The sequence below is a fragment of the Pavona decussata genome, unplaced genomic scaffold (assembly GCF_977016875.1).
Source record: "Pavona decussata unplaced genomic scaffold, jaPavDecu1.1 SCAFFOLD_38, whole genome shotgun sequence".
In the NCBI taxonomy this organism is placed as follows: Eukaryota; Metazoa; Cnidaria; class Anthozoa; order Scleractinia; family Agariciidae; genus Pavona; species Pavona decussata.
Genome location: NW_028145460.1, coordinates 1,168,957 through 1,196,914, shown reverse-complemented (window position 1 = coordinate 1,196,914; position 27,958 = coordinate 1,168,957). Strand labels below are relative to the sequence as shown.

General features: G+C 38.6%; 2 protein-coding genes across 2 annotated transcripts; one reads left to right on the top strand and one right to left on the bottom strand.

Moving 5' to 3' along the window:
• Positions 1-2: 2 nt before the first annotated feature.
• Positions 3-26,556, top strand: LOC146483483 (uncharacterized). Its single transcript, XM_085105584.1, has 5 exons — positions 3-68; positions 19,079-21,510; positions 21,541-22,958; positions 24,024-25,499; positions 26,309-26,556. The coding sequence occupies exons 2-3, from the start codon at positions 19,090-19,092 to the stop codon at positions 22,954-22,956; spliced, it is 3,837 nt and encodes a 1,278-aa protein (XP_084961710.1). The 5' UTR covers positions 3-68; positions 19,079-19,089; the 3' UTR covers positions 22,957-22,958; positions 24,024-25,499; positions 26,309-26,556.
• LOC146483484 (uncharacterized) lies at positions 11,987-14,683 on the bottom strand. Its single transcript, XM_085105683.1, has 3 exons — positions 14,465-14,683; positions 13,772-14,223; positions 11,987-13,396 (listed from the first exon to the last, which is right to left on the bottom strand). Exons 2-3 carry the CDS (start codon positions 14,187-14,189, stop codon positions 12,480-12,482), a joined length of 1,335 nt encoding a protein of 444 aa, XP_084961809.1. The 5' UTR covers positions 14,190-14,223; positions 14,465-14,683; the 3' UTR covers positions 11,987-12,479.
• Positions 26,557-27,958: the final 1,402 nt, after the last annotated feature.

Below are 27,958 nucleotides of genomic sequence, written 5' to 3'. Positions count from 1 at the left end.
CCACCACGTACCGTGTGTATTCCGTTGAAAGCGCACTTCGGCGATTTGTGACTGTAAGTGGCGTCGTGGTAAGTTTAAGATGTTTTTAAAGATTGTCGTACTTATACCAGTCAAGTATAGAGCGGCGTCACCCAACGAGAAAATTTAAGGACAATACTTTAAAGGTGTTCTCCTGTGTTCCCAGATCGTTTTGTGCTCTTTAAAATACACCTGATTTGTGTAAGATATTAGAAATACAGATTGATCTATTCGTGGTACTTTAGCTGAAATTTTAACTTGTAGAAAGCAGTTTTAGGAGAGGATATTTTAGTGTCCAAATTTATTAGCAGTTGTTGTTTCTATGAAAATTCCAGCTGACCTTTTTTCGCAATTTTAATAACACATAAAACGACATAAATTTGTTTTCCAGTGTAACGAAATTTTCAGCTGAAATTTTGCCGAAGAAAACCGAACATTTTGTGTACGACTAAATCCGAATTTTAGAGATAATCAAAGCAATCAGAACAGATATCCACCGAAACGAGCTGTTGGGTGCCGCCCAGGATGGAACTATAACATTCATTCTACTGACAACAAATAATAACATAGTCATGGCAAAATGTTTTATTTGTTTTCACTGCCAAGGGCTGTTTGTTTGTATTATCGCGATATGTCTGTTGGGCCTTCGTTAAGAATTAAGTGTCATTGTCTGAGAAAGTGTTCCAGGGGCCAAAACTTGTGGTCAACCGATTTGGCTGAAACTTGGCACAGAAGTTGGTTGCCATGAGATATTTGAAAAGCCAATTTGGCTCACTTCTCTGACTTTAAGTTTTAGAGTTTCAGGGGGGGTCTCATTTTTTGCCTGAACAGTTCTTGTAAATACCCACCAGTAAAGGAGTATGGCCATGCATACATAGATATATAAACTTACGTAGAGATATACGAGCTGCAGTTTATAGTAGTGCCGATGTGACCCGTTACTTCAGAGTCCTCTAGAGCGGAGTAAATGAAACCATCCGTCAAGAAGGAATGCACAGTTAGGAGAGCTCGATAGTAAAACAAAAAACTTGTGTTGCTAAATACAATAACCAAACGAGGCCAGGGCATTGAGATGATGCAAACTCAACTGGCCCGCCATTTTGGACATAGGAGAGAGTGGGGACTGGACCGAGGTTACGTTCTTCTTCCGTTTCGCGGCTATGTTTCATCAGGAGTAAGAAATTCAAGGGTAATTTCACGATGGCACTTTGTTCCTTTGGAGGGGTAAGGGATAAGTGCGGTGCCACCGCATGGGCTCCGCACGAAACAGGAATGGTTCCTTTATTATCTTGCGAGAATGATATGACTGAATGGTTGAAGGAAAAGTACAAGGGGTCAGGTGCATCTGGGGCAAGAGGAAGACCTGGTCATACCAAAGCAGCAGGTGATTCAAAATATCTGTTAGGCATCATACACGCGCACAAATGGCTTTTATAACGATCAAGTGGACTCTTTTCTGTTGAAGAGAGACCACGATATATATTGTCGTCTCAAATTGTTTGTTTATGACTGATTGAAGATTTCCCGAGGTAATTTACTTGATTCTTGCGATGAGAAACAAACATTCAACAAATTGTTCACAAGAAGGGCAAAGTGGTTGACTGAAAACCCTGCAGTTATTTTATCGCAACAATCTCTATGACCAAAAACAACGATAAGAATAACTTGAAGTTGAAGGCTGTTTTTCGTCTGCTCGCTCTGTTTGTTTACATTCAGCATTACCTGTTCAGACGCTTATCATGCAATCACAAGTCGAGCGTGAAACCCTACCGGTTTCCTATATTTGCCAGTTTCGTCTAAGAAGAGAGAACTTCAGAAATCTTTGCAAACATGCTGCATCGAAGCTTTTCGATGAAATTGACATTTTGAGCGAGAAAATGTCTTGTTTCACGGATAACTTTCTTGGTAACAAAAATTATTCGGATTCATTTTTTAATTACTTATAATTAGTTTTTTTAGTATGTAAATAGAGGCGGTATAATTTTAGCAATCTTACACCCAGTTTAAAACCTATCTCAGATTTATCGTTGTATTCTGAGCTCAACTAATCGATTAATCATTTTTTTCTACAAGAATGGATGAATCACGATAAAAAGAAACTACATTCGATTTTGAGACGGTATTACGACTTGATAATGACACCATGACATACGTACAGAATGTTTTCCCGTATATGGACTCTCTGCTTAATTCGCATCGTTAAGAAGTCCTTATAATGTCTCAAAATCTGCCGATTTGTTATGAGATTTGCTTGAAAGATTTGCTTCGAGGCAGCATGTTTGCAAAGATTTTTCAAGTTCTCTTATCTTAGACGAAACTGGCAAATGTAGGATTGCGTGATAAGCGTCTGCACAGGTAAAGCTGAATGTAAACAAACAGAGCGAGCAGACGAAAAACAGCCTTCAACTTCAAGTTATTCTTATCGTTGTTTTCGGTCATAGAGATTGTTGCGATAAAATAACTGCGCTCTTACCTTTGAAAGTTAGGGCTTTAGTCAACCCCTTTGCCCTTCCTGTGAACAATTTGTTGAATGTTTGTTTCTCATCGCAAGAATCAAGTAAATTACCTCGGGAAATCTTCAATCAGTCATAAACAAACAATTTGAGACGACAATATCGTAAAATATCGTGGTCTCTTCTCAACAGAAAAGAGTCCACTGGATCGCGATAAAAGCCATTTGTGCGCGTGTATGATGCCTAACAGATATTTTGAATCACCTGCTGCTTTGGTATGACCAGGTCTTCCTCTTGCCCCAGATGCACCTGACCCCTTGTACTTTTCCTTCAACCATTCAGTCATATCATTCTCGCAGGATAATAAAGGAACCATTCCTGTTTCGTGCGGAGCCCATGCGGTGGCACCGCACTGATCACTTACCCTTTCAAAGGAACAAAGTGCCATCGTGAAATTACCCTTGAATTTCTTACTCCTGATGAAAACGGAAGAAGAACGTAACCTCGGTCCAGTCCCCACTCTCTCCTATGTCCAAAATGGCGGGCCAGTTGAGTTTGCATCATCTCAATGCCCTGGCCTCGTTTGGTTATTGTATTTAGCAACACAAGTTTTTTGTTTTACTATCGAGCTCTCCTAACTGTGCATTCCTTCTTGACGGATGGTTTCATTTACTCCGCTCTAGAGGACTCTGAAGTAACGGGTCACATCGGCACTGCTATAAACTGCAGCTCGTATATCTCTACGTAAGTTTATACATCTATGTATGCATGGCCATGCTCCTTTACTGGTGGGTATTTACAAGAACTGTTCAGGCTGTTAACAGACATAGATTATATGCTAACGAACGTTTTCGTTAAGCTAACTTTATCTTGTAATCATAATAAAAATCAGGCCTGACAAAATATAGAGACTTTCCATGCTTGGAGCAACAGAGAAGAATTATGACTTGGAACTGAATATTAATCAATGAAAAATTCAAGCATCGTTTAAAAAGATCGTTATATCGAGGTTAGGCCTTCATCATTTGTGCTGTTTGATGGGTACTAGGTTTTCAAAGTACAAACTAAATCTTGTTTTGCCAAATCAGGGTATTTGTTTTGCTAATCAAAGGCCTTTAAGAGCAATTGTAAGGTAAGAATCAGAGTATTTCTAAACAATTAAACTGATTTGGCTTTAGCAATTCATTTTCACTGACCAAATACAGAATAAGGGCTTCATGTCAACAATTTGGTTTGTTTATGGCGTGAATTATGCTCAAAATTCCATTTTGCATGACCTTATAGAGGCATGGATTGTTTGTCAAAAAAATTCAACAAACCGTGATAAGCCAAATTTTTCTCAACTGATTTTGATAGTTGGGTCACTAAAGTAAATAACGGTTTAGGTACGGATATTATGCTAGAAGGCAGGTAGATACACTGATTTTTTGAAAAATGGCAATTTTGAGTTGTAATTTTGACATTAATTTTGGCTTAACTCTAGCCCCAGGCTCCTCTCTGTCCAATACCTTGAGGGCAAAGTTACGTGTATGAAATGAAAGCTCTATTATAGTAATATTCATTGTCAAATTCATTTGGCAGCACAATTTACCAGTTGGGTTTTATGGCACTTTCAAAATGACCCCTGAAAGGCTGGATTTTTTGTGCTCAAAGGGCAAAAAATGAGACCCCCCCTGAAACTCTAAAACTTAAAGTCAGAGAAGTGAGCCAAATTGGCTTTTCAAATATCTCATGGCAACCAACTTCTGTGCCAAGTTTCAGCCAAATCGGTTGACCACAAGTTTTGGCCCCTGGAACACTTTCTCAGACAATGACACTTAGGCCCGTTAACAGGGGTCATGGGCTGACCAAAAGGTTCATTTCGGTGAAAATCTGTTTGAAGTCGTAAATCACCTCAGAACTCCGGATTTAGTCTTAAAGAAAACCTAAAATTTTTCTCGGTAAAATACCAGCTCAAAATTTCGTTATATTGTAAAACTAATTTCTTTCGTTTTCGAAGAGGGAAATACGTCCTTAAAAACAAAATAAGGTCGGCTAGCATTTTTCCTAAAGCCAACAGGAGCTTGTAAATTCGAATAAAAAGTACAATTTTTTATTAAATTCCCAGAGAAAAAATTGTGGGATTAATCAAACCACGACGGTTTTTGTTACAGAATGATGATTCCGTAGAAATAGTATACAACTTCCGATTTCATCATTGTCAAAAAAAAAAAAGAAGGAAAGAAAGCAATAAAGTAATCAAGCTTTGTGTGGCGAGACTGATGGTGATAGAATTCCACAGAATTAGCAAAAGGGTGACAAGGGTATATAATTTCTTACATTTTAAAGGGGAAGTATCACGAGAATTTGATGTCATTTGAAAACCCCAAAACGTTTGTCTGTCAAAACAAACAAGAAAATAATTGTCTATTTTTGCTACAAATTATCACCCCAGTGAAATAAAACTGTCGATAAGTGCCTCTGGACTAGGTCGGTATGATCGTAACTTAAAAATTGTTATGTTTTTCAAGTTCTCGCATTTTCCTTTCAAGAATTGAGCTGATTTCTTTCCTCTCGTTGTTTTAGAATTATTTTGCAGCTAAGTTAAGGTCTTAATTCGCCGTTTTTGAGAAAAGAGGTGAAAAACACCACGACACTTCCCCTATAAGTAAATTATTTTTCACCAAGGATATGGCAGATTTAAGATTATCTTGCTCAGTTTGCATATGTCTGTGTGTTCAGTAGGGAAAGTCCCTTTTGCCGCTCACGCTTATTCTTCAGTTTCGGCAAGAGAAAATTTTCTCTTGGTTTCGGCCTTTCTTTCACTGATTTCCGTATGGAACAAGAACATATTCATTTTTTTCGATTGCTAGTCGCAGCGCTCGCTTATTTTGGCCGTCGATAAAATTAGAAACATGGAACATTCCGGCATATTCTGGAACAGAAATATAAACGGAATAAATAAATGAAAAATATCAAAATATATATATGAAAACTGAAAATACGTCAAACTAATTTATATAAAAAGTCAAATAAATCGGCTTCAATAAAATACATGATGAATTAAAAAAAATCCTTATGTAAAAAGGTTTTTCATCCAGCCAACAGTTCCCGCTGGGTGATCAATGTGGTTGTAGTTTCTTTTAGACGTTATATGTTGGAATGTTTAAGGTAGCAGTTTTTCTAACCGTTCCATGAAGCAATGGCTGATTCGGCTTATAGCGATATTGTCGACCGATGAAATATGAATAACACAAGCAATATGCGGATGCGTTTTATCGTAAATGCTTGGATAGTCCGATACGGCTTCGCCTGAATGTAAATGGAGACAGCCTATGTACTTGCCTAAGAAGTGGGCATAAGTAGGGGCGCGGAAGCTCCCGGACATTTAAACCAGTCATTAAGAAGCAATGGACTAACACAGTCTAGCATAAACCGTGTAGTACTACCTAACATTTTGCCTATCGCCTGTTTGCCCAGAATTTTACTAGGGTGTTAATAAAGGACCAACAAGGACAGATCATGGCAAGAAAGGCTGTTGAAACAATCACGCACTTAAATGAGCCAAACCCGCAAACCTTGCTGAAATGCCTTATATGGCATCAAAACACCATCGTTAAACACTCAGAATAAGATGTCCGCATACTCAAAATGAAGAAACGGAACTCATCATGCAGAAAAGACCTTTAATGTCTTACTTACGATGGTTTAATACAACGCCAAACCCGCTACAAATGCACCGAAGTAACGCAGACCTTAAACTGAAAACCAATTTTAACACTGAAAGATGCACTGGTGGAATGCAAGCTAAATTTAAAAAGGCTAAAATACACACGAGGGAGTATTGCAGGCTTGTCACTCCAGGAGAAGAACGATTTTACTAAGACACTTTGAGTTTCTTATTCTATTTAAGCTGATTTATTTTGTTTGTTTGTATTATAATTAAGTTTGTCTCATTTTCAGTTTTCATATATCTTCATCAATTTATTTCGTTCTATTTCATGTTCCGGGCTAATCCTGAATGTTCCCTGTTCCGGTTTTTTCGACGGCCGCTTATTTGATATCATGAGCAGAGATCAAAAATTAAATGAAATTACAGTCAAACTTCCCGTACGCGGACACCCTTGGGACCAGAAAAAGTGTCCGCTTAAGAGAGGTGTCCGCTTGTGAGAGGTTAAAAATGTAGTGTATGTATGTAACTGAAAATTTGACCAAGTGTCCGCTCATGCATCACGAGAGATGTCCGCCTACGGGCCGAGGTGTCCGTTAAGGAGGTTTGACTATAAAAAGTCTAAGGTAGTCTAGCGGACTCAAACTCATGCCGTCTTCCATGGTCTATACTCCTTTATACAATGAACTGTGTAAAACTCGCGTTTTGATTGGTCTAGAGGAGTGTGTGATTAGAGTATAGACGAACGATTGACGTCATCGAGTGGTGTGACCAGCGCACGTGATCAGAGTCTAGAGTCCAGCCACAGCGACTGGTCAACAAAGTTTTGCAAACTGTTTTTGCGAGTAGCGGACAAACACAGGCAAATTTTCACAGGAAAGGAAAACTGCCCAATAAAAAATTGAACAAAGACTGCTGAGAGTGACCTCAAACAGGATAGGAAAGCTAGAACTTTGTTGTGACGTGAAAGGGAAGCAAATATTTGTCGAAATATGTCGCCGATAAAAAATCCGGTAATTGCGAGTAATCGATTACAAATCGCAGTGAAACGACATACATGCTGTAATATTTTGGGGTCAGGATTTCCTTCTGGAATAAAGGTTAGTTTTGAAAATATTGTTAGTGAAATTCTTTCGGATTGTACTCTAATTTAGAAGAGCACAATTGCATGTGTGTAGTACTCTAAAACTGAGTTCGTTGGATAGTTTTTGACTAAGCTCAGGCAACGCGATGCCCGCTCACGAAATGTGTTGAAATGTCTTGGTTATTGTATAAAACAAATATATTCCATTTTGCCGTGGGTCTGTACTCTGATAACGCACAGAGGACGTCAAAAAACGTGGTGAGAACATCAGTCACGCTACTCGCCTGCGGCTCGCAGCGTACTTCTTTGTTGTCACCACGTTTTGACGTCATCTGTGCGTTATCAGAGTACAGACGCACGGTAAAATGGAATCTATTTGTTAAATAAGCTATAGAATGTCGTTTTAAGAGTATAGACCGTAGAAAATGCTGTCGATTTGTTTTTTACAATAACATGGAAAAACTAGTAAAAGCGGATTTGGCTTTATAATGCGTTAAGAAAGCGCGCTCGTTACATCTGACGTCATTTTTATTCTTCTGTAATCTTATAGACAATAGCACGAGCCAATCTGCGGGCATAAATTTTCAAAGTTACTGTAAAAAGTTAGTATGTCGCTCCGATCAGTGTATAGAAACGCCGTGAATTTTAACTCTTACGACTGTGGTTTGAAGGATTGAATAAAATGTAGATATTAAGTGATATGACTCTCGGCTAAAAACTTTGGGCTTTTGATCGGATTTATTTCTCCTCACAATATCATTCTAATCAGATTATTTAGAAATACAGAAATTTACAGCTAATTTTTATAGTCAACTGTACAATATCATTACCAGATCAAACATGCAGGTCATAAGAAGACAGAAACTGATCACCAAAGATAGAACGTTTTGACATAGATATCAATTCTCCCAAAAAGCAAGAAAGAAAACATATGTAAAGCAGTGAGGAGAATACACACCTTGATACTGAGGGTTGAAAGATATTCTGCTGCCTTAATTGTGTTATCCCAAAATGTCTATTTAACCCTCGTTACGAAAACAAAATCTGTTAAGAGGGAATTTGCAGGAACGATCAAACCACCGCATATTTTTGTTATAGTATTATAAAATAAGTAAAATCAAGAGATCTGAAGGAGAGAAACCAATAGAAAAATATTTCAGCAACCTTTCATTTGCTGAGCGGAAAATGCAGTGAAATTAGCGAGGGAGGCCTGGGGTGGATGACATACTAAAAAAAGAGATAAACAAAATCGTTGTATTACTGGAGCCACCGGTCGCAGCGATATCTACTAACCGGCTAATAACCTCAGTTATCTAGGGTAAAAATATACAGGCATTATTTGTTTGTAGCCATTTACTGTTCCGTAAAGGGGACAGTTTTTTGACAGCAAAGCTCTGTTAGAGAAACTGTGAGTTAGAAGAAACAGATGTTAAATTTCCAAGGAAAAATATTCTTACATTTCAAACCAAACAAAGGGAAATCCCCGTATGTAGTGTGTTGCATTTTTAGTTTTTCTGGCCTCACTTTGAACTTCTAGTATTCTGTTGTGCTTAACCCATTCAACTGCGAAATACTCTTCCAAATTCTTGAAGTTTTCAAATAGCTTCTTTCTTTTGTCACCTGCCAATTTCATTGCACTGCAGGGGTGTAACCGGGATTTTTTTATTTTTGACAGAAGGTGTAATTATAATCAGTCGACATGCTTTTGATGGGGGATCAGGGGGACTACTAAACAACAGATGTTTGGAAAAGCAAGTTTCACAATGAGGGAAATTTGGTATTTTTTTTAATAGACGACTCGAGTTTTGAATTCTGAGTAATATCATTTGATGATGTTAGTCACGTGGCACATTTCATCCAATTGTAGGCAAGCAAAAATAATTGATGGATCATAAGTAATTTCATTCAGAAACTAGAGGGTAAGCGCCTCTGAAAAACGTGTAGACGATAGAGAAAACTTAAGAGCGGCTGCCTGAGAATATCGAGAACTCGCGGTCAAAACTGAAATTTCGAATTCCCTCATATTTTGTCAAAAGAATCCCTTTAAGAACTATTTACGAAAATAACAATAAAACTTTCCAAAGAGTTTTCGTTTTCGAGAATTTCGCCATAATGTGAAATGCCCTGATCGCGTCGCCGCCGGCTTTAAATTGTGGCGAAATTTGGTGCATTTTCAAATCGCTCGGGAAGGAAGACGGCTTAGCGAATGAAAACGATCTTTTGAAGTTAAGTTAGGCATCCTTCTGAAAAGACGGTCTCATAAAAATATTGCTGGAGGATTGTTATTTACATCTAGGTTTTCAAAGTCCTAAGATTCCTATTTTCAGTTTTTTTCGTTAACACTGGAAATTGCGGAAACTTTGGGGACAAATATCGTGTCCTGGTACATCGAAATTTGTAGCAAGTATTATGCTTTAGGAAAGCTCTATACATGTACTGAAATATATAAAAAATCCAGCTTGGGTAATTTAAAATCCAACCGTTGATGGAAGTATTAAAACACATAGGGAATTTTAATATATTTTTTTTCAAAAATGGCAGTGGTCACGCAAGGACAAGTTAATAAGTTTAAAAAAAATTTATTGTTGATGTTTCATTTCTGGTGAAATAAAACTAATTTGTTATTCGGAAACAATAAATCCCATAAGTTGATTGATTTTTCCCTATAAAAATTTATTTCATCTCTAGTAGGTGATCACCAATCGCAAACGAAAAAATGAAACGTTCAGGTGTTTTGTCACGCTTTCCTAGGTACGCCCGCGTCAACAATGCGAAGGATAGGAAACAAAATCAATAAATATTTCATATTAAAGTGTATCTGAAACCCCCCCCCCCCCGACAACAACAACAACAACAACAACAACAACAAATACTTTATTTACCCACGCTACATCTAGGAGTGATAAAAACTTGTTAAAACATGTGCGTGAAATGAAAAGCATCAACAACAAATAAAATATATAATTTAAAAATTACTTCAATTACTTAAATTACTTAAATCTCAAATCTATCTAAAAACCTGCTTTTTCAAAAGACAATTAAAAGTAGAAATATCCTTTGCATTTCTAACATACGTAGGTAACGAATTCCAAAGTTTTACGGCTAGAAATGAGAATGACTTATGGCGCCATTCTAGATTAAAAGTGGGTAGCCTTAAAATTTTCCCCGACTCTCTTAAATTGTAATTACAGATTTTAATCTCAAAAAAATCTTCTATGTACCTTAGGGCTTCTTTATTAATACATTTATATACCAAAACTAGGGCCTGGAATTTTCTTCTTTCTTCAAGCGTTCTTATACCAGCCATATTTAATAAATGGTTGTATGGTGTATGCTTTCCATACCCTAAAATAGATCTAAGAATATAATTGTTGGTATCTTCTAATTTTTTAATTTGACCTCTTCCAACCCCAAGTAATAGCGGACAACAATATTCTAAATGAGGCAAGATATATGCTTTATAAAGGCGGCACATTACGTCTAAAGGAATAAACCGGCGAAGCCTCCTTGACGCATAGGCTTTGGCACACGCCTTTTTTGTTTGTTCGGACACATGAGTGACAAAACTGAGCTTACGATCTAATGTAACACCAAGGATTTTAAGTGTATCATTAGCGTCCACTTCATTGTTATCTACACTGAAATTATAGCGATATGATACTGGACCTATAGTCATTGCCTGTGTCTTAGATGCATTGATCTGAAGATAGTTTTGCCGAAGCCATGTTGATAATATATGTAGATCAGAGTTCCAGAGTTCCCCCAAAGTTCCCCCACAGACGATAATGTTTTATTAAATTACTAATCGACTTGCGTGAAAAACGCCTTTAGTTCAGAAACGTTGTGCAAAAGTTGCAGTTTTTATAAATCCTAGGTTTATCAAAGATGCATCTCATCCTCACTGTCAGTAAAATGTCGTGACAGGCACTACATTGAGCTGGACAAGCGAAGACGAGAATTCTAAAAGCTGAAGAACAAGGTATCTGTGTTTTCGATTTGCAGGTCCTAGACTATATATCATAAACAGAACTGAGATATCAGAGACGGTAGAGAAAATCATGCTTTCACTTTAGTGCAAGGCTGGCCATAATAATTTTTTTATCAACAGCTACACGGCTATAATATATTTGAATGAGCACTTACCGTTCCAATGCCAACAAAATAGGCATTTAATGAACCATCCCCATTAATGCGAGCAATAGTCCACCCTTCTCAGTCCGATCCGGATAGAAGAGCTCCAGAAAATAACCAAGGTTGTTTGCATATTATGGCCATCACTGTGTACATAGCTATTTTAAACTTGCTATTTATAAACAATGACGCAAAATGGTTATAAAAAGCAATGTGTGTTCTTGGTTTGGAGTGGTTTGCTCGATACAAGAAACTGTATTTCTTCTTCTGCGATGTCATATTTTGCAGTTTCTATATATTTTCGGTTGCATTTATGGCTCCGTACTCATTTTCGTCCTTGATAGACGACGAGCCCGGTTGCGGTCAAAGTTCGTCCTATTACAGCAACCTGCGTTTCTTTGGGTTAATGCCAAAAAGATATCTCCAGTCATCCAGGTCCCAACGCCAGGAAGGCAAAACTGACACAATCTCGTTCCCAGAGCCCACGTTGCCCTTATCCAGCGGAACGGGCAACGGACGCTATGGAATAATCAAAAACCGGAACCACCAAATCCTGGTTCCGGTTTGATTGCGCCTGCGCGAGGTTTAATGAAAAAAGAAAATGGCGGCTGCTATTGATCACTTCCATTGTGCTTTAGATTTCGCTATTACATGAAATCTATGTTCACCCGAGTGCCCTAAACTATAATATTATAAATAACTGTTTTGTGCTGCAAAAAGTATCATTTACTGCAGGTGTACCCCTGTCAGAAAAGTTTTGTCCCCTGCGGCTTCAAACTTTTTCCTAATTTTTAACTTTTCAGAAACCTAGCCATTTTTCTTTCATAATTTTTAGTGACTACATGGAGTGGGTATTGATGTCTTCTGGAACTGCACAGTCTTTGCCAGAAAGTAATAAAATAATAGCATCAATGAAATTAAGCAAGGAAGCAAGATCCATGATACAGCTGCATGTGCTCTTTACATAAAATATACTTTGAGTTTATCTAGGTAATAAAAATTTATTCCAGGATAAATTCTTCTCCATCATTGATATCTGGCTCACTGTCTTCATCTTCATCCTGCACTTCATCATGATCATCATTGACATCATCTTCATCACATCCTTCAAATGCATTGACAGCCAACCTTCTCTTGTTTCTTGTTAACAATCAAATAGTGAGGCAACATCGAGTTGCTCTAGAGGACTGCTAGGTATGTTTGGGAAAGATTTCAGGGTCCTACCTACTGTATGCTGGAATGACCTTTTTGCATGCAATATTTCAATCATCTCTGCCACTGTCTCCTGTGTGCTGGTGGTAGTATGTCGTGTTGAGTCTGGAGGGACACCACTCTCACTGTCTACCACATGAACTATCTCCTTAAGACCATAAGCTGAGCTGGTGCTTCTGTCCACTGCTTTGAGTGTTTTGTTCCCACACATTCCTTTCAAAATTCCTTTGTCATCCTTTACCATCATTTCCATTCTTAAGTAATTGGCATAGTTTCCTGCACCTCCTCTGACATTAACAAATTGTCCATGAGTGATTTGAAAAGCGATTCTTTCTGTGTGCAGGGCCTTTACACAGGTTATTAATCTCATAGCCTCAAAGACGTATTTCTTGCCACGTGATCTTGAGCGGAAGCACAGCATTAAGAGTTTCCAATTCATGATACATCTCTCTCCATCACCCTCCTTCTCAGTATCATTCAATTGCATCAACAGGACACCAAGTTGTAAGCACTGTGAAGCATAATTATAGAGCCTATTTTCCGTTGTTGATGTTTTAGTTGATGCTGTTGATGATAAAGGGCTTGTTTCTTTACTTGAGTGTTCCTGTGTAGAGGACTGGTTTGGGGGTCTTGATCCAGGTATTGCTAAGTGAATCTTTGGCCATACGACTACTTGCCCCACTGATAGAATATTTGAATACAAAGTCTTCTCCACTGCTGCTACAAAGACAGGAACTACATCATGGGGGAGAATACCATCAGTGTCTTGTAATGTTACCACTTTCCCTATACCAAGAACCTCATACCCTTGGCCAGATGTTTTTGGCTGGACCATTATCACAACTTGACCTTAAAAGAGACATTGTAAAGAAAATGAAACTTTGGAAGTGGCATGTGTATAATTAGAAGCAGCAGCATATATTGAAACCAGCTGGTAGAAAGTAACTTTATAGACAATGAAAATTTATTGTCTGTAACTTTATTTTTTTACTACTGCTCTAAAATTTTCCCTTTTGTTTTTTATCACTTCAGTGACTATATTGAGTGAACTTTTTTTTCTTTTTAATACATACAACTCTCTCTTAGACTACAATCTCTCTTGCCACTATCATTATTTTTGTGGTCAGTTTTAACAGCAGCAATATGAAAAGACCAACAAAATTACTAACTTGAAAACTCTGCTTTCTAAAGCTACTGTAGATACTCTATGCACTGGTATTGTACCTGTTTGTATCTGAGGATTGGCTGTAGAAGAAGTACATGTGGAAGGTGTGCTTGCTGTGAAGGTCTGGCAGGGACACCTTTGCTGTTGCCGCTTCTGTTCATGTTGTTCTCGCCATGCTTTCTCTATGTCACATTCCACTAAGACAAATTCCTCAACAAATTTGCCAATGGTGTCAATGAGAAATTTTTCTCTCTCCTCCTGGCTACTTGTTTTGGGGGGAAGTTTGATGTTCACTGGACTACCACTCATGTCCTCCATACCCGCCCATTGCATGAAGGCACAGCAGAGATATGCCTTAGTTGCGGAAAGCATAAAAAGTTCAGCACTCTTATAGTTCTTCTTGACATCACTGTAGACATTCACCATGCTGAACTGTTGACGTAGGTTGTATAGTGTTCCAACTTCCCTCCCACACATCGGGCTTGTATCATAAAGAAGTTCCCAGATACAGCTATTTCAATTAACGTTGTCGGTTCAAAGCATGAAGCTAAAAGACAAGACCGAAAGTTTACGCGGGATCAAAATCAGTCATGCCTGGAGAAAACAATAGGTTGTAATTAGCAGTACAATGACCTGCACGTGCAAGGATGTTTTTGATGAAATTATTCATAAAAAATAATTCCACAAAACATTGCGGTCTTGTCTTTTAGCTTGATTTTAATCCGACCACGTTAATTGAAATAGCTGTTTACTGAAATGCATTTTATAAAATCATGTTTTATTGTATTTATTCATATCATGCACTTAGCATATTCCTCACATAAGTGTTGGGTGCTTATTTGTAATTTTGGCCAAAAAGGAGGATGCCTCATCAAGGGTGGGGTTTTATAAGTTTTGCTCAGTCAGTGAGCGAAAACTTTATTTTTGCTGAGTCTCTGTATGAAAGACAAATCTGCAACACAGGGAAATAGATATAATATATAATAATATAATATAGAGAGATATAAAATAAAACTACAGTAATTGACTTTATATGTTTAGACCCCCACACCATTCCAGCTGCCCATAAATTTTATGGGTGGAAATTTTTATCATTTTCTTAGCTATCACACATTTTCCTTTAAAAGTTGTACCTCTTACCTCCACAGTTTTAAATTTAATTCTAACTTTATTGCTGTTTCCAACACTTGCAAATAGTTTGGCAAATCCAGTTGACATACCATTTACCATGAACAGAAACCATTGGCTCATGAGTGGACAAACTGTGTGTTTAAGATATTTCATCACAATAATTATAAATTATGCTACAGTATGACTGTTTTATGTGCATTAATTGTAAGAGTCAGAATACATTGTTTGTATTTCTTACCCCCAGGAAAGACTGTTTGGCATGCCATTGTGCTACATTCTCTAGTCTGCTTTCGGCTTCGGTAGCAAATACTTCAGTAAGGCTCTTTCTTTGGTGGCCTGTGTATCAGCTGAATCGGTTGTGGCCATGGGTTTCGGTGCCATTGGTTTAAATCGAGAAGTCAAGGTAACCTTTGATTTTGGTAGTGTTGAAGTCATCGCTTTTTTCGTCAAGTGACTTTGGGGGAACTTTCCTCATCTTTACGCCCTCTTTTAACACGATCTGCACATTTCCTCGCCTACTCTGACTCTTCAAATAGAGACTTTAGCTCCTTTATTTTGCTCTTGATGTGCAAAACTCTGTTGACACACGAACGCCACAAATAACTTGAAAGTTCGTCGGACTCTGGTGACTCATTTCTAGTAAACTGTTTAAGCGCTATTAAAATCCAATCCGATTTTGATTTTTCTCCGTATATATAAACGCAGAGGTTGTCATTTGTATTACAACAACGACGGCAATTTTCTTTTCTTTCCGCAACTTTCGTGGGAGTCGTATCGGGAGTCGTAAACTCCGCCATTGCCTCATGTTTCAATTTTGCGCCGAAAAATAGCTTCCGGTCCCTGAAATAGACAGGCTTTTACCAGCCAATCAAAGGTGGCCTCATTTGGATTTGCCCAGAGGTCCGCGTTCTTGGTGCTGACCAAAAGAAAAGCGGGCTCTGGGAACGAGATTGAAACTGACAATGAAATGTAATTAATCCTTGCGCGCGCATGTTACTGTGTTAGTAAAGTTATCGATCATCTGATGTTGTTGATTGAACATATGAAGTTAAGTTTACTGACTTTACATTTACGGAATACAAACAGCGGCGATATTTCAAGCTACGATGACTCAAGAACAAAAGTCTTTACATTAATGGAATTTGATATTCTGAAAGGGTGAGTCGAATAACAATCTGACCATCTGCCCGCGCCGTCGAGATGTCTACGGTCTTCGTTGGCGGTAGCCTCCCACGCAGTCGTTTTTAGGGGACTCGTATTATCTCCTCCCCGAGTCCCTTCAAAGCGACTGCGTGGGACGCTACGTTGGCGGTGCAACAAAAGGCACTGCGCTGTTACGCAAGAAATGGCCGTCCACAAGCTGAAGACGGCAAAAGACGACCGGGGAACCGAAGTTAATCAGTCAGCAATGACATTTCAAAGCTCTGGCGTCGTAGTCCCCATCGGTTCTCGTGAGTATAAAATACTGTCTAGTTTAGTCGGAAGGGGTCGAGAGGGAGCAAATCTGCGTGACTAACATTCGGCAAGCGCTGCTCGTCTTCGCGCTCGAGAAACCCAGATATGCCTGGATAAGTCCTAAAATCATCATCATCATCGTCACCATTGCCATTATCGTCATCATCATCATCATCATCATCATCATCATCATCATCATCATCATCATCATCGGTGAATCGAATAAAGGCCTTAGAGGTAAGGCATGTTGCTTTGCATTTATTGTGAGCATGAGAAACCTGCAGTTACTATTAAATGACATCTGTAGTGCAGAAATACTTCAGATTATTGTTGAATACCTTTTACGTGCAAGGGTATGTGTGTACTGAAGGAGATTCAAAATTCGTTCAAATTAAAGTAGCCACAGTGATAGAATGATTGCAGAGACCATTGCGGTTTTTGAATTTTATTTTCTCTTTTTTTGGTTAAGTTTTATCAGTCACCTTTCCTTCTAAGACCAGAGTATTGTGTCTCAAACCCACATGGTACTCTCCTCTTAGATAAAACAATAGTTTCCCTGCTTCCTTTTCTCCTCGCATTAACTACATTCATTTGTCCGCTTTTTAAAATGTCATATTCACTCAAGATTGTTTGAGGGCCGGTTGGAAAAAACCAAGCGCCTGGGATCTAGGGATTATTTTCAGCAAACTTATGTATCTATTAACAAGTTGAATGCGTTGTAACTAGCTTTAAATCAATGTTATTTTCTTTACTATGGAAGAAAATACTCAAAAAGACTCAGAAAATGCTGTTTAATTAGCTACGATAAAGGTCGTTTATTGACAGGCAGACAGACAAACAGACTATACGGGGTAGTTGAACTCCTGCGAAAGAGATGAAAATACCGTAACGTTTGTTTGATGGAAGTTTCGTCTTCAGTGAGCAATACCACGTGTAGATGAAACCTTTTTCTCGAAAATATGCCAAAGCGCCGGGCAAAATGGAATTTTATCTCATATCAGCGGTATCGAAGCGGCAGGTAAATACAACTCGGATACTACACTGTAGCCAGTATATTAAAAACGTAAACATGTCATCGACTGTGAGGTAGAAAATGTCGCTGTTTCGTACAGCTTCATTTAAGAACTGAGCAAATTGTCACTCTTCTGTTTGGTGAAAAACGTACTAGTTGCGTGAAGTACAACAATGAAATTTGTCGATCATTCTGACGTTGCGTTATCGGAAAACATGCCACGGCAATCGGCTTTTACGAATTTTGCTGTGGCATTAGTAGATATTTGCGGGCTAGCGTTGTCCTTGAATTGTATGTTAATATTTTTGAATAAACTTGAACTTGAACTTGAACTCATTCTAACTGTGAATAATTTTTTGTATAGGAATATTCAGCAACGAAAAACTGTTAAGAGTATTACATTTTGTTTTGTACCGATAAATTCGTCATTCTCTCGGGAAAATATATTATACAAATTAAACGTATTTCAAATGTGTTAACTAGTACTTGCGTGACAACTGCAATATTTCGAAGAAAATACACAAAAAATTCCCTTCTGTTAAATTTTTATTTAAGGTAAATAAAACAATACAAAACTTATTAGATCATTAGATTTAGTTTTGGAACAAGAATTTTACAATTCTCCGTTAAAAATGACATACAAACAATAATTTATTGAAACATGTCATCTTGTCCTTGCGTCACCACTGGAATTTTTTGAAAAAATATGTCAAAAATTTCCTATGTGGTTTATTCCGTCAAAGGCTGGCTTTTAAATTAACGAAGCTGAATTTTTTATATGTTGCAGCACAAGAATAGAGCTTTTCTTTAGTGTAACTTTCATTGTAAATCTCGATGTACCAGAAAGAGAATTTTGTCCGCAGGGTTTCCACAATTTCAAGTGTCAACAAAAATGCTGAAAATAGGATTCTTCGGACTTTGAAAACTGCATTTGAATAAGAATCCTCCAGCAATATTTTCATAAGACCGTATTTTCAGAAGGATGCCTAACTTAACTTCAAAAGATCGTTATAATACGCTAAGCCGTCTTCCTTCCCGAGCGATTTAAAAATGCACCAAATCTTGTCAAAATTTAACGCCAGCTGCGACGCGATCACGGCATTTCACATTATGCCGGAATTCTCGAAAACGAACAATCTTTGGAAAGTTTTATTGTTATTTTCGTAAATAGTTCTCCAAAGGGATTCTTCTGACAAAATATGAGGAAATCCGAAACTTCAATTTTGACCGCGAGTTCTCGATATTCTCAGTCAGCCGCTCTTAAAAATCACAGAGTCAATAGAAAACACGATACAGCAGCTGAAAAAACGGTAAAACTAAAGTAAAGATAAACCATTATCTGCACTGCACGAAGGATGCTGCAAACGTGAAAGGAGGCGGAACTTTAATAAAGGCTTTAAGTTTACAAAATCCTACAACCTTTCGTTGATAAAATTCCGCTTTCTAAAACTTTCTGCAGCTTAAAGTTACAGCTGAAAGAATCCGAACAGTTCGGTTACAAGCTTACACAAATATGGTTTATGATAATTAAAAGAGCACGGAGCGATCTGGGAAGGAAAAGTTGATATTTCATATATTTTGTTTAGATGTTCTCGTTAAGTGCCCCTGTTGTAATAAAAATGTATTTTATGTTCACTAAAACTGGCGTCCTTACCAGTTACTGGCGGTTTTTTTGAAAACATCGGTGTCCACTCACCACTGGTTTGCCAGTACAACAGCAAACAGCCCCAGACTACTGTGCTTTTGTTTTTATTTCAATGGTTTCTAGTTAAGACCGTCATGAACAACACAGAGGAAATTATACAGACGATCTTCATTGGTACATGGGTTGCCACATTCCTTCGAAACAGAAGTCGATTTCTACCAGCTATTAACTTGTGCAAGGAATGTTTAATTCTGGTAAACAACAGAGGCCTGGAAAAAAGAAAGATATCTGGTGAATTAGCATACTCATGGATATACTTATCATTGTTTGAAACTTACTGCTTTCTTAACGATCACACAAGTGTGATAGAATGCGGCAGGAAGCTGTTAGACGTGCTGCGCGGATGTGGCGAAAAATCCCAAGAAAGCAGGGTAACCTATAAAATGGCACAATTATACCACCTTCAAAGTAAAAATCAAGAAGCAAAAAGGCTTTATAAGAAAGCGCTCAGCATCATGATCAAAATAGACGAAAGGCAAGGACAATCCGCGTGTTATGGCAACCTGGGAAATGTGTGTCAATATCTCGGTGAATATGGAAAGGCCGAAACATACCACAAGAACGCACTTGTGATCACAAAAGAAATTGGTGACAAACACGGAGAAGCGGCGTGTTATGGGAACCTGGGAAATGTGTATATATCTCTCAGTGAATATGGAAAGGCCGAAATATACCACAAGAACGCACTTGTGATCACAAAAGAAATTGGTGACAAAGGTAAAGAAGCGGCGTGCTATGGGAACCTGGGAACTGTGTATCAATCTCTCGGTGAATATGGAAAGAACGAAACATACCAGAAGAACGCACTTGTGATCACAAAAGAAATTGTTGACAAACATGGAGAAGCAACGTGTTATGGGAACCTGGGAACTGTGTATCAATCTCTCGGTGAATATGGAAAGGCCGAAACATACCAGAAGAACGCACTTGCGATCAGAAAAGAAATTGGCGACAAAGATGGAGAAGCAATGTGTTATGGGAACCTGGGAATTGTGTATCAAAATCTCTGTAAATATGGAAAGGCCGAAACATACCACAAGAACGCACTTGTGATCACAAAAGAAATTGGTGACAAACATGGAGAAGCAACGTGTTATGGGAACCTGGGAACTGTGTATCAATCTCTCGGTGAACATGGAAAGGCCGAAACATACCACAAGAACGCACTTGTGATCACAAAAGAAATTGGTGACAAACACGGAGAAGCGGCGTGTTATGGGAACCTGGGAACTGTGTATCAATCTCTCGGTGAATATGGAAAGAACGAAACATACCAGAAGAACGCACTTGTGATCACAAAAGAAATTGGTGACAAACATGGAGAAGCAACGTGTTATGGGAACCTGGGAACTGTGTATCAATCTCTCGGTGAATATGGAAAGGCCGAAACATACCAGATGAGCGCACTTGCGATCAGAAAAGAAATTGGCGACAAAAAGGGAGAGGCCGAGTGTTATGGGAACCTGGGAACTGTGTATCAATCTCTCGGTGAATATGGAAAGGCCGAAACATACCACAAGAACGCACTTGTGATCACAAAAGAAATTGGTGACAAATATGGAGAAGCAACGTGTTATGGGAACCTGGGAACTGTGTATCAATCTCTCGGTGAATATGGAAAGGCCGAAACATACCACAAGAACGCACTTGTGATCAGAAACGAAATTGGTGACAAACATGGAGAAGCAACGTGTTATGGGAACCTGGGAATTGTGTATGAATCTCTCGGTGAATATGGAAAGGCCGAAACATACCACAAGAACTCATTTGTGATCAGAAAAGAAATTGGTGACAAACATGGAGAAGCGGTGTGTTATGGGAACCTGGGAGCTGTGTATCAATCTCTCGGTGAATATGGAAAGGCCGAAACATACCAGACGAACGCACTTGTGATTGCAAAAGAAATTGGTGACAAACATGGAGAAGCAACGTGTTATTTGAACCTGGGAGCTGTGTATCAATCTCTTGGTGAATATGGGAAGGCCGAAACATACCACAAGAACGCACTTGTGATCACAAAAGAAATTGGTGACAAACGTGGAGAAGCGGCGTGTTATGGGAACCTGGGAACTGTGTATCAATCTCTCGGTGAATATGGAAAAGCCGAGACATACCTGAGGAACGCACTCGTGATCGGAAAAGAAATTGGTGACAAACGTGGAGAAGCGGCGTGTTATGGGAATCTGGGAGCTGTGTATCAATCTCTCGGTGAATATGGAAAGGCAGGAACATACCTGAAGAACGCACTTACATTCAGAGAAGAAATTGGTGACAAACATGGAGAAACGGAATGCTATATAACCTTAGGATCGTTGTTTCGTTCTCTTGGTAAATATGCTGAGGCTAAAAAGTATCACGAGAAATCACTTGCCCTGAGCAGAGAGATAAAATGCTTAGCGTTAGAAGCTGCCGCGCACCTCAACCTTGCATACGACGTCAAATCCGAAGGAAATGTAAGTTTACAAGATGATGTGTTTTCGAATCTCTCGGCATGCATTAACACGTGCGAGAAAATGTGAAGTTTCCTTGGACGCCATGACCAATTTAAGATAAACCTTTTAGACAAGCACAGTTCTTCTTACCAATTACTCAGCGCAATGTATTGTCTTAGAGTGGAAAATGCGAAAGAAAGCCTTTGTGTTTTAGAGCTTGGACGAGGCAGAGCTCTGGGAGACTTAATCGCTGGTCAGTATTCTGCTCAACAACAAATATCAGTCAATCCGCTGTCATGGTTTGATATTGACAGGATCGTGAAAAAAGAAAATGACTGTAACTGTCTATACATTTCATATTTTTCCCAAGATATGTTTTTGTGGGTTCTTAAAGGAAACAAACCAACACTTTTCCGTAAGGTAGATGTCAACGAATGTTTTGTTCAAAAGGGAATGGAAAGAGATGTTCAGGAAGTTTTCAGTGCCTTCAGAAGATTTAATGTCCCCACACATGATCAACAGCACTACGAAGATCGATCGCTATTTTTTCCAAAAGTCGGCGACTCAACACATAAGGTATTGGAGGAAGGGAGCTCGGCAGCTTTTCGCCCAGTAGAGACCGAAGAAGAGGAAAACCTTCAACCCGTTCCAACCCTAGCCGAGTGTTACCAAATGATCATCGCTCCCGTGGCTAACTTTCTTGACGAACCTGAAATTGTGATTGTTCCTGATCGCGCCTTGTACAAAGTTCCATTCGCAGCATTAAAGGATGAAAGTGACAAATACCTGTCACAGAATTACAGAATCCGCATTGTTCCTTCTTTGTCGACTCTCGGACTCATCCAGGACAGTCCAGCAGATTATCACAGTCAGACCGGAGCACTGATAGTGGGCGATCCAGACGTTGGGAACGTGCTCTACAAGGGACGCCTTGAGAATCCTTGTCGCTTGCTCTCTGCAAGAAAGGAAGCGGAGATGATAGCAGAACTACTCGGAGCTGAGCCTTTGTTAGAGGAGCGAGCAACTAAGCAAGCAGTTCTTCAGAGGATACCCTCTGTAAGTCTGATTCATTTTGCTGCTCATGGTCATGCCGAAAGAGGAGAAATTGCTCTTGCCCCTCAACGCCACAATAACGCGACTCCATGCGAGAAAGACTACCTATTGACAATGGATGACATTTCACAAGTTCAACTGCGAGCAAAACTTGTAGTACTCAGCTGCTGTCACAGTGCACAAGGACATGTTAAAGCTGAGGGAGTTGTTGGTATCGCTCGGGCGTTCTTAGGATCCGGTGCACGCTCAGTGTTGGTGGCCCTGTGGGCCATACCAGACAAAGCAACAGAGCAGTTAATGAGTCGTTTCTACAAACACCTGGGTCGTGGGGAAAGTGCTAGTGAGTCTCTTCACCAGGCCATGAAGTGGATGAGAAGTAACGGCTATGCTGACTTGGAGAACTGGGCGCCTTTCATGCTTATTGGGGATAATGTGACGTTTGATTTCGGAAAGTAAAGGTTAGTTTTATCAATAAGTTTTATCATTATGAGGGTTGAATGAATCATTCAAGAAAAGTGTCCTATTCTCTTGGAAACACTAACGGTTCTGTAACAGGAAACCAAAAGGTACATTATTATTGGACTTTCTTATTCCGTGATTTTTGAACATCATGATAGCATGAACAACATATCTACCTTTATTGAGTTAAGGACTGTGCCTATTATTGTTACTGCGCATACGTTCTGCGCATCTCAAGAGACTTGGGTTTCCTATGGGTGGTGCCTGCTAATACAGGAAAATTTTTTTGGCGGTTTAAAACTATACGGAGAAAACAGAACGTAGCATGTGCTCTTGGTATCCCAAAAGAATTTGGGGATAACCAAGCATTTTTCAGAGATAATCAAGCTTCAATTTAGAAATAAAGTCCCATACATTGCTTTATATTTTGGCACTTTTTAAAAATACTGTTGCTTAATTACCTCTGAAAAATACGTGGTTTCCCCCAATTTTCTTTTTGGATTCCTATAGGCCTTGCTAAGATCTGCTTTTCCCGCATAGTCATAACCGCACAAAAATGCTTCTTTATCATTAGGCACCGTCCTTAACTTAAATTTTTATCAAGAACACAATTCCTCTTATACCGCTTTATAAACGGCGTTCCGTTCATTCTGTTTTTGAGAGTTACATAAATGAAATACTACTGATTCAGTGTATTTGCTGAGATCTAAGAGGTACTAGAAAAAAAATCTTCAACAAATACAGGGGGAGCGTGGTGGGAGGAGATAACCAATTGGAACTCCATTTTATAGAATGATTATTAAATCCATTTAATTATAGTACAAAGGTTACAGGACTATCAGAGTTAGCGAAGTAGTATTGTAACTAGCAGACTCGCGATCCGGCGAAGTAATTGAATTAGCGGTAGATAAGTTGACTAAGAACAGATTCAAAAATTTCTTTTCGAACCCAACTTGAAGAGACACCTTTAATTCCCAAGCCCTCCAGTTTGGTAGTTATGCGCCAGAGCTAGTAATTATTTAAAATGACAGGTTTCAACACTAACCCTAAATTAAGATTTGCAGGTGTCCTGCCCAGGCCATCCGCCGAGGAATGCCCGACAAAACAGAACATTGTTTCGAAAAAGGACGTCAGTAACTTGGACAGTAAACCAAAGTGGAATCACTGCACTTGGGCTGAAAGCATTGACTTATCACAGTTGTATTATATAGTTAGAAGGTAGACGCAGTGCGTTTTCAAACTTACACAACTGAATGTGTGACAAAACCAACTAAATCGTCAATCATGTTGAAGGTCTCGAGAGCAAAAAGAGCAGGAGATGTTAGTTCCCATGCTTAGAGCGGTTTTCGATGAAGTATCGAAAGGAATTCGCATGTACCTTACTACGCTCCGTCATCGGGTTTGCAAAACCCGCTCCACTTTCTCAGCCAAGAAGAGAGCGAAACCAATCGTGCCGCTTGCTCGCGTTTCCCCGCGCTTGGTTCTGGCTATCTGTATTTTTTTGGTATTCTGATTGGTGCATTGCGCTGTTTACATCTGTTGTGATTGGTCAGAGTGATCACTTAGAAATATTTACTTTCTCGTTAGTGGATTGGAATTCCCACTACTTTTTGTTAATATCGAATATTTACAGTAATTCATTTTTTGAAGGAGACAAATTTGATGATATTTTGTAGTTTTAAAGCAAAAGTATGTTTACTCAGTCACTTTCGAATACAGGAAACATAAAAGTGTTTTGTATATATATATGCAGTTGGAAAATCGAATGTTGTCTGGTGACACAGATAACACAGTATTGTTCTTTATTATTCTCTTTACGTTTTTTGCGTATTCCCCTTGTTGAGCACCTTCGGCTTTAATAATCGCATTTTAGTGCATTAAATCTAGAATAATTAAACACCTCTCAGAGAGAAAAGACAGTCCGGGCAGTGGGACCCAACGAGGACACAGTAGTAAAATACGTAAAATGTTGTCGCCTGTTTTCCCAGATCGTTTTCTGTCCATTTAAGGACAAAGACGCTTTAGCATAAAATCTAAATTGCAGAAATTTTTAGGGAATGGAATATTATGAATCCTGAAAGTTTCTAGCTGATGTTGGTTTTTTCGAAAATTTTAGTTTACATTTTTTCGCAGTTTTAACGACATATTTGTCACTTCGAAAACGAAAGGAATTATTTTCCAGTGGTACGAAATTTTGAGTTGACATTTTTACCAAGAAAATTTTCGATCTTCTTCACAACTAAATCCGAATTTCTGAGGCGATTGAGGCCATTCGAACAGATATCCACCGAAATGAACCGATGGTTGCCCCTGATCACCAAATGTCCATCGTTGAAGACAATTATTTAAAAAACTTAGCTCTCTCACTGTCGAGGGCGCGTCAGTGATTTTGTTTTTGATGAACATTTTAAAACAGCCTGAATATGGTAGAGAGCTTTCAGCAAGATTCCTTTACATAGGGGGAAATATGTTGATATTTGACGACGATACATTTCAGCGAAGACAGTAGCATATGTTTGCAGTCAAACAGTTGCCATAAAGTAAGCATTAAAGTGCTACTATGACGAAATTCGCGTCTTTCAAATCTAAGCCATTTTAAAACATAAACAAGTCGTCTGTACGAGAAGAAGAATGCTGTTTACTATTTTCAAATATCTCTATTTGTTCCAGAGAGGTTCAAATTTTTAAAATATGCAAATTAGCCATATGATGACGTCATAATATCAACCGAATTTTATTCAAATATTATGAAAAAAGATATCTCAGCCAATTTGTATCAGAAATGCTTGATTCTTTGCAATGACATTGTTCTAGGTGTGCTCCACAATATGAGCTTATCAACTTAGTTACCATGGCAACATACTGGGTTCCAGTCCTCCCTGATACCTAAGGCTTTGCTGGCCACCGTTGGCGATCTGTTTTGATACTTGCCAATGGTGCCCCATCTGCATGATCCAGCAAGCGTATAAATATGTTAGGTCGGGTTCGTGGCCTTGTGAAATGTGTTTCAAGCTGAAAAGGGGAATGGAAAAGAGTGAGTTGCCATGGGAACCGACTTTCTTTATAGCTGTAGGTGTATTGCCTTTAGGACTTTTAGCCTGCCAGGTTTCAATGGTCTCTGCTGTAAATTGACTGAGATAGCTCTATTTGTATGCTTGATGTTATGTTGAGTTGATACTATGACGTCATCAGTCCTCTCATTTACATATTTTACACATTTTTTAAAGTTAAATATCTCCGGAACCAATGCAGATATTAAGAAACGGTATAATTCTAATACCTATAATTCTATTTCCTATAATTCTATGTGATAACTTTTAAAATTCAAGACGTGAAAATTTGATCACAGTAGCACTTTAAAGTATCTTTCAATAATCTGTACAGGTGTTAAACTGATAATATTTTAATAAATATTTTTGGTAACTTTAGATGTCAAAGTCCTCTCATTCCCAAAATATTTCATTTTGATTTTCCATTATAGAGTATCCTGGCTGATAGAAATAGCTGTTAGCTTTACTTTGTAATGCAGGCCGGTTGCCAGATCAAATTCTTTATGATGTAATACTAAGTTAAGTAAAAATTGGGGAAAGTGATATGCGTAAAAAGGGCAACCCAAAAGATGCTCCTTTCCTTGAGCACATTTATTTTTCTTTTATCGTATTGTTCCTTCGCAGAAATTCCAATATTTGGAACCCTCCATCCACAAAACGCAAGTGCTTGCCGTATACATAGCACAACTTGACCAAATTTGACATCACGGTAGGAAAAAAGAAATTACCCGGCACTCAATACTGATAACACATACAACTACCATGGCTGGTAATCATTAAACTTTTTCTACTTAATGGAAACAAGACCCTCGCAGTTATTTACGCAACTTAAGCAGTTGCGAAAGAAAACCTGAAAAATTTTAATCTTTCACCGGCAGTTCAAATATATGCTTCAGATATTCATATTCAAACTTTGTCTACTGTTAAAAACGTTTCGTAAAACATATTTTGTATTGGAAGGTCTTAACTAAATTCCAAATGCTTTTAATGCGTTTAGCTTGGACATTTTACCAAGGTAACTCACCTTGGATGCCACTACACTGGTTGGGGGACTGCTTTCGACCTCTTCGTGTATGCTAAATAAAACATCCTTGAAGCTTGGCAGGATTTTAAGCGAATCATTAGGTTCTATCATTCATCGCCTTAATACTGAGAAACCGGAAAACTAGCTCCACAAAGTTAATCGTTTGTTTCGTTTTTAGCTATTTTAAGTGACCTATTAGGTCTACTAACAGTCTTAGTTTTAGTTTATCTTCTCTTGATATACTTTTGCGATTCGTCTGAAACAAGTTTTCAATTTTGACTTCTATCCTGTACTCCAGTGCTTTGCAGTTTTTAACAGCCAAATGGCTGATGGAGGCGCACTGAAACTTGCCAGCCAAAAACTAACATTTTACAAGAGTGTGAATCATAAGCGTTTCACACTCAAGTTTCCTTCGGCATTTAAAATCCTTAAGAAAAACCAAGAAAAACTTTAAAAAAGCGTTCAAAGCCTAAAAAATGTCTGGTCTCGTAGGCTGTGCATTTTCTCGTAGCTCCAGTTTTACCAAGTTACACAGAAAAGGTCTTCGTGAATTTTCGAACTCTTATGGATACGCCCCCGAGCGAATGGAAAAGATGACAGCTGGTTGTATTCGCAGGCTATCCTGTTTTCGATAAAGCAGGTATTTGTAAGTGACATACAAACCATGTAGCCTAAAAAGTGAATTCACGTCTTGGTGCTGAACCAGGCTAATGGTCCACTGATGTTTATTCTTCAGAATCACAGTAGCATATCTACATCAACTCACAATTCTTTGTAGCCTTCACAACAGGCGTTGTTTTTTGTGTGTTTTTCAGGCGAGCGGAGGTAAGCGCGAGTAACGCGCGATGCGCTCTCCGCGCTCGCCTCGTGCTTACCACCGAAGGAAAACCACTTATTCTGCGGCTAAGTTCCTTACCACACAAAA